This window comes from Elgaria multicarinata, chromosome 8, assembly GCF_023053635.1.
Source record: "Elgaria multicarinata webbii isolate HBS135686 ecotype San Diego chromosome 8, rElgMul1.1.pri, whole genome shotgun sequence".
NCBI classification, from domain to species: domain Eukaryota; kingdom Metazoa; phylum Chordata; class Lepidosauria; order Squamata; family Anguidae; genus Elgaria; species Elgaria multicarinata.
The window spans coordinates 26,328,837-26,335,335 of NC_086178.1; the positions used below are offsets into that span (position 1 = coordinate 26,328,837).

At 43.4% G+C, this 6,499-nt stretch overlaps 1 protein-coding gene across 1 annotated transcript in view; it reads right to left on the reverse strand.

Moving 5' to 3' along the window:
- The window catches only part of LOC134402476 (syncytin-A-like), a 261,355-nt gene extending 259,695 nt beyond the window's left edge, over nucleotides 1-1,660 (reverse strand). The window contains exon 1 of the mRNA XM_063131938.1: nucleotides 484-1,660. Coding sequence (XP_062988008.1) covers nucleotides 484-1,547 — 1,064 coding nt within the window. The 5' untranslated portion in view covers nucleotides 1,548-1,660. The remainder of the gene's footprint in view (nucleotides 1-483) is intronic.
- Between the last annotated feature and the right edge of the window lie 4,839 nt (nucleotides 1,661-6,499).

Here is a 6,499-nt window from a genome sequence, read left to right on the forward strand (position 1 = left end):
GCCCCGTCTTGGTTTTTATTAAGAACTAAGTGGTTACATTTCTTGTATACAAGCTATGATTGGTTGTTAAGTACAGCATGTTAAATGCATGATTACCTCGTGCACAGGGAGTGCACAGGAGGTGTTGGTTAGTGTGTGTTCAGCATGAATATACCATATAAGGGTTAAGGAAATACGTGATCATAGCATAGTGATTTCAATACTGTATTGTATTCTGTGGCCCTTACGTCAGTGCGTCAGCACATTCCAAGGCATGGCCAGCAAGTACCAAGATGTTACTTAGCAAGGCTTTATCTTAAAAGTGTTATCCTGTGTTCTAGCACATCTCAGCATGGTATGCCAATACTGAAAGTGTGCCAAAGAGAGGGATAACAATTTCCCCTACATCTCCCCTTTTATTCTTTTAATTGTAAAGCCTTGTAAGCATAATAAATTTGGCATTTGCTTGGTTTTGAAGCCTTGGGACGGCAAGAGGGAACACACCATGACAGTAATCCTGGGATACATTGTATGAAACAGCAGAAGGTGATTAATAAAAATACAATCAATACAGCATATTGAAATATAGTTTTGAACCATCCTGTTGGAAACCAGGACCACAAAAACTTCCACCATTCAGGTGCAATATCTTGTTTAACTGCATGTGCATATTTTTTAAGTAAGTCCAGTTGGTGTTGAATTTGGTTACTATTGTCTGTGAGATTGAAACAGCACATATTTTCCACAGCTTCGCAGCCAAGATGTCTTTGTAACAACAAAAAGTCTATTGCAGCTCGATTGTCCAGTATAGCATGCCTTAAATCTTGTTGTTCTTGAATCAAAAGTCCAATAGCAATGGAAGTACTATTAATTGTCTTTGCTAGTAAACATGCCAGATGCCCAAGTTGTTTGGCATTTCCCACAGCCAATCCAGGAACCCCAACAAGGCTCATAGCCAGGGAGATATATTCTGCTGGACTTAAAACAGTAACATTTCCATCACAAACTGCATTCATAGTCTCAGTCTCTCTTTTCTGTCGAGTGCTTTTAGTAGGCCGGGGTGGTAGAAACACTGTCAAGCGACTAAGACAACATTGTGCTAATGTTATATTAGCTGGTACATAATTATAAGTACAAGACCCACATGTGAAAAACCATCCAATTGGCAATATAATGTGTCCATAGTTACTTGTTACATTTTCTATCTTTGAACAATTCCACAGAGAAGGCCTTGGGGACAAACAACCTTTTAGTGGACGGTGAATAGAGCAATTTACCATTCTAGCACATGTGTTATTCTTGTGGTTTACAACATATGGGGTGTATAACTGTATAGCATCTTGGGGTAACTGGTATGTAGCAATTCCACATTGCGCCATGGTGTGATAATGAATTTCACTAAAGTTCAGAAATTTACTCAACCCAGTAACATTACCAAGAGAACCAGGAGCTTTGCATATGGGAATGAGACATGTACTAAGTAATCCATGCATATCTGGAGCATCAGTAAGACAGAAATCAGTGGTGTTTACTATTTTTGCTAACTTTATCCATACATTGTACTGCATTCTATCATGTAGTGGAGTGCTTATAACTGGACAAGTTATACAGCTAAATAACAGAATTATTGTCAGCAAAGAATTAGCATTTAAGCAAGCAAATGTAGCAACTAGAAAATTCTCTGGAGTTGGAGAACGTGTTTCCTTAACCCCTATATGGTATATTCATGCTGAACACACACCAACCAACACCTCCTGTGCACCCCCTGTGCACGAGGCAATCACGCATTCAACATGCTGTACCTAACAACCAATCAGAACGTGCTGTTGCTCCAATAATTTTTGAGCTTGGAAAGATAACGCCTTTATCTCTCCCCATGTTGGTTTATGTTTTTGGACGGGCACCCTGCCACGTGCTTTCAGGGGGTCCTCCTGAAGTTGTAGGGAGAATTCTGGAATCGGGTTGGTCAATCCTTGATGCCACAACATTCTCTTTCCAGGGCTTCACACACCGTGCTGGAACCCACACTGGTCCTGTTGGAGTAAGCACAGCAGCATAACCCCGACCCCAAGTGATCAAGGGGACAGGGCCGTGCCAGACAGGATTAGGTAGCTGCCGGTACGTGACCAGCGGCTGCGGCAGAGGGGTATGCATTTGGAAATGTTGTTGTAATCGGGTAGTATTAGTTGGTAGGAGAACATTCAAATGGTTAATAGTGAACAACACTTTCGCCAGCCATTCCTGGCGGGAGCCCAAACCAATGGGGATCCCTGCTTTTTGTTTTTGTTTGTATAAATGCTCTTTCAAGGTACGGTTGGTGCGTTCAACAATAGCTTGACTAGTGGAATTATATGGAATGCCAAAAGTATGTGTAACCTGCCAGGTTTCACAGAACTGTGCAAAAGAAGTACTGCAATAAGCAGGTCCATTATCTGTTTTTAAGGCAGAAGGTATTCCCATTACTGAAAAACTTCTAATGCAATGATTAATAACATGTTTTGTTTTTTCTCTTTTTTGACATGTGACCCAAATATATCCTGAGTAAGTGTCAACTGACACATGAAGGTATTTCCATGGAGTGAAAGGACTAAAATGAGTAACATCCATTTGCCATAGCTCATTGGCAACTGTGCCACGAGGATTGACACCTATATCAGGGGCTGAATGTACCTTTGTGCACTGTGGGCATGATTGGATAATGGCGCGTGCCTGATCTAATGGCAGCTGAAACTGTTTTGCTAAAGCTTTAGCATTTTGATGATGAAACGCATGGCTTTCCCATGGAGTTAGTTTTTGCACAGCTAGAGCTCGAAGGGATTGATCAGCCACTTGATTACCAGTGGAGATCTCCCCGGGGAAGGGTTGATGACTACGGATGTGAGCAATAAAATATTCATTGGTGCGGTGAGCCAACAGAGTCTGCAAGGTTATAAAGAGACCTAAAAGGTTCTTATCTATGACTGGGGTTACATAACTTCCTGGAAGACCACGTACTACATTGTTAACATATAAACTGTCTGTTATTAGGTTTAGTGCTTGAGGAAATGTGCGGAAGGCCAAAATAACTGCAGCTAGTTCAGCTCTTTGAGGTGATTTCTGGGGCAGTGTGAACATGGTTCTCCACTGATCTTCTTGTTTCCAGGCCACTACTCCTCTCTTTGGGCTTCCATCAGTGTAAACAGTAAGGGCTTCCTTAATAGGGAAGTCATTTTGTAAAGGCTTGATTTTAACAGACAATTGACTTAAACATTGCAGTCAAGGGTCAGCATGAATATGATATGTAACTTGTCTTACAAAGCCTGCTAGGGCAGCTTGCAATTCTTCAGAAAATGACACTGATCGTTCCCACATCTGAAGAGGCATGGGAACTATCAGAGTTTCTGGATCTTGGGCTAAAAGTGCTCTTGTACGCTCTCGAGCTTTAATAATCAGATTGGCATACATAATTGGTTTTGTAGAGATGGTACAGCTAGGGCTATGACTGAGATACAGCCATTCAAGTATGTGTGTGTGACGATTGTAGGTCTTAGTGTTGCAAGATCTGCTCCTGAACTGAGTGTCACAGGTTTCAATGCGTGTCTGTGTAATAACTGCATATGGTTGACTTAACCCTGTAAGTATAAGAACTTGACAAGGTTGATCTAACACCTGGCGATCTACCCAAATTTCTTTTAAATGTTCATTGACTAAAGACAAAACTTGCAATTGATTAGTGGTTAAAGAAATTTTATCAGCTGGGTGTTTGCCTTGTTTTAGGGCGGCAAACAAAGGTGAAAGTTCATCAGTTGTGAGCTTGCAGTAAGGTCTGAGCCAATTAATAGCTCTTCATTGTCAATTTGTCTCTGTAAGGCTTCCTTTGATGGTAAGGCTCACTAGGTCCTTGGTGTGTGATAGTAAAGGATTTTGAGGGTTTTCTAGACACTGGCACCCTTTGAAATGCTTTCAGGATGCAGCGGTTAATGGCCTGAAAGGTAGGCATAGGCAGTTGCGCCTGAGCCTCTATCACTGCAAATTGTCCACTGCCATACAATTGCTCTGCTGTTATCACTCCATTAGAGCTAAGGGCTATATGGAGCGACTCCTTTCTGTATTCACTGTCCCAAACTACATATTGGGCTGGACTTAGGATCATGCGAAATAAATCTTTCCAATCCTGAGGAAGCATAGTGTATCCATTGCCAATACTCTCCACCATGCCTTGGGCATAAGTAGAGCGTATGCCTGTCTCTTGAATAGCTTTATTCAATTCTCTAAGTACTGAATAAGGCAATGATGTCCAATTGACAACTACCTGTCCTTGGTCATTTTGATGTGAGGTTATAGGATAAGCTGAAGGAAAGTTGTTAAGACCCTCAAACAGCTCATCTGAGGTTAGTGTTCCTTTCCTCTTTTCCTCTTCAAAAGCCTCACGGACTTTGCTAAGTTTTGGCAACACTTCACTATTTGCTTCTTCTCCTCTCAGCTGTGAAGCTGATGCAGGAGGCACTAACTGGGGATATGGGAGTGATGTTTGAGAAATGGGAGCGATAAAAGATAATGAGCTGGAGGATGCCTCGGTTCCTACCTTCTCCAGCGCATCTTTGCATCGCTGCAAGTGCTGTATGGGAGCTCGTGGTTCAGTGTATAGGTGTGTACCTATTTTCACCCAATCTGTGAGCTGAAGTGTCCCTGCCTCGGGATACCAAGGGCATTGCAACCCTATTTCATTTACTAGGTCACTTACATGACTGAGGGATACAGTTGTACAACCTTGCTCTTTTAAAATTTTATGTAGCTCTTGTGCATGAAGCTTCTGCGGAGCTGACAATTCCCCCCCCATACTCACGATAAGGGAGCGTAGGAACGCTGAGTGGTACCAAGGCTATTCCAGCCGATGAGCAGGGGGTTTCCTGGATCCGATCACGTCGGGGTCACCAGATGTAGTAAATAACTGGCAAGGAGTCCAACTGCATGAAGGGGAGGCATCCCAAACAGGCAGCCCCGTCTTGGTTTTTATTAAGAACTAAGTGGTTACATTTCTTGTATACAAGCTATGATTGGTTGTTAAGTACAGCATGTTAAATGCATGATTACCTCGTGCACAGGGAGTGCACAGGAGGTGTTGGTTAGTGTGTGTTCAGCATGAATATACCATATAAGGGTTAAGGAAATACGTGATCATAGCATAGTGATTTCAATACTGTATTGTATTCTGTGGCCCTTACGTCAGTGCGTCAGCACATTCCAAGGCATGGCCAGCAAGTACCAAGATGTTACTTAGCAAGGCTTTATCTTAAAAGTGTTATCCTGTGTTCTAGCACATCTCAGCATGGTATGCCAATACTGAAAGTGTGCCAAAGAGAGGGATAACAATTTCCCCTACAATAGCCCTAGCTATATTAGCTTCAGTGCCAAACCTCCATCCCTCTGATTTGTCTTTATGGATGTACAGGTTTCATTAAATCCACTTTGTCTGTGTTTCGCAGATTATCAGTAGGCATATCAGAGGAATCGTTTTGGGGGTGGAGCTCAGCAAGCTTTCACCAGCTTGCCCTCCCCCTGGACTTTGACCCAGCCCAACATCCACCAGCTGGCCCAACTCAGATCACCCTGAATTGGGCCAGCTGGTGCATTTTGGGACTTGGAGCAACCGAGGGTTGAATGGGAGCACGATGCCCTCTGTTGCTTCCCTCTCACCCTCCCACCACCACTGCCACAGTACAAGCACCACTGTCCCTCTCTCTCTGCCACAGTTGTGTGGCAGAGAGAGGGGATGTGGTAGCATGCCACCATGGTGGCAGAAGAGTGGGAGAGGAATGTTCCCCTCCCACCTTCTGCTGCTACCACAACATCCCCTCCATCCCTGCCATAAATAAATTGAAGTAAATAAAATTCAGTCTCCCAGATTCCATCTCCATTGCTTAAACCCATACTGCACAGGATAAATTTCTCAGATTCAGCCTCCACTGGTAGAACACATATATTGCACATACTCAAGCTCCCAGATTTAATTCCCACTGGTAGAATACATGCTACATGTTCACACTCCCAGATTCAACATCTGCAGATAGAACACATGCTGCACATGTTCAGCCTCCCAGATTTAATCTCCAGCTGATGTATCTCCGGTAAAAAAGATGGTGAATGCTCCTTGGCTGAGATTCTGGAGACTTCTATCAATATTAGTTTAGATGGGCCAAAGATCAGACTCAGCATAAGGTACCTTTCTATGCATTTCAAAGAGGAAATGGATACAAGGCTGCATCCTCACTTCTACTTATATTGTGCAAAAGCTGCTTGGCACCATTTATGTGAAGGCGGGATCATGAATTCTTCAGGGAAATGCCCCCCTTTCTCCACCAAACCAAGTAATCATTTTTTCACTTAACCGGTGAGGCAGTGGGACGAGCCCTGAGTGCCTCTCACTTCTGGCTCCAAGCACCCGGCATGGGCTGGGCGCAACTCACTCTGGGGACAGCATCAGGTGGGGAGTTTGACTGGAGCAGTACACCACACATTCAGGATCAGGGGAAACAGATTT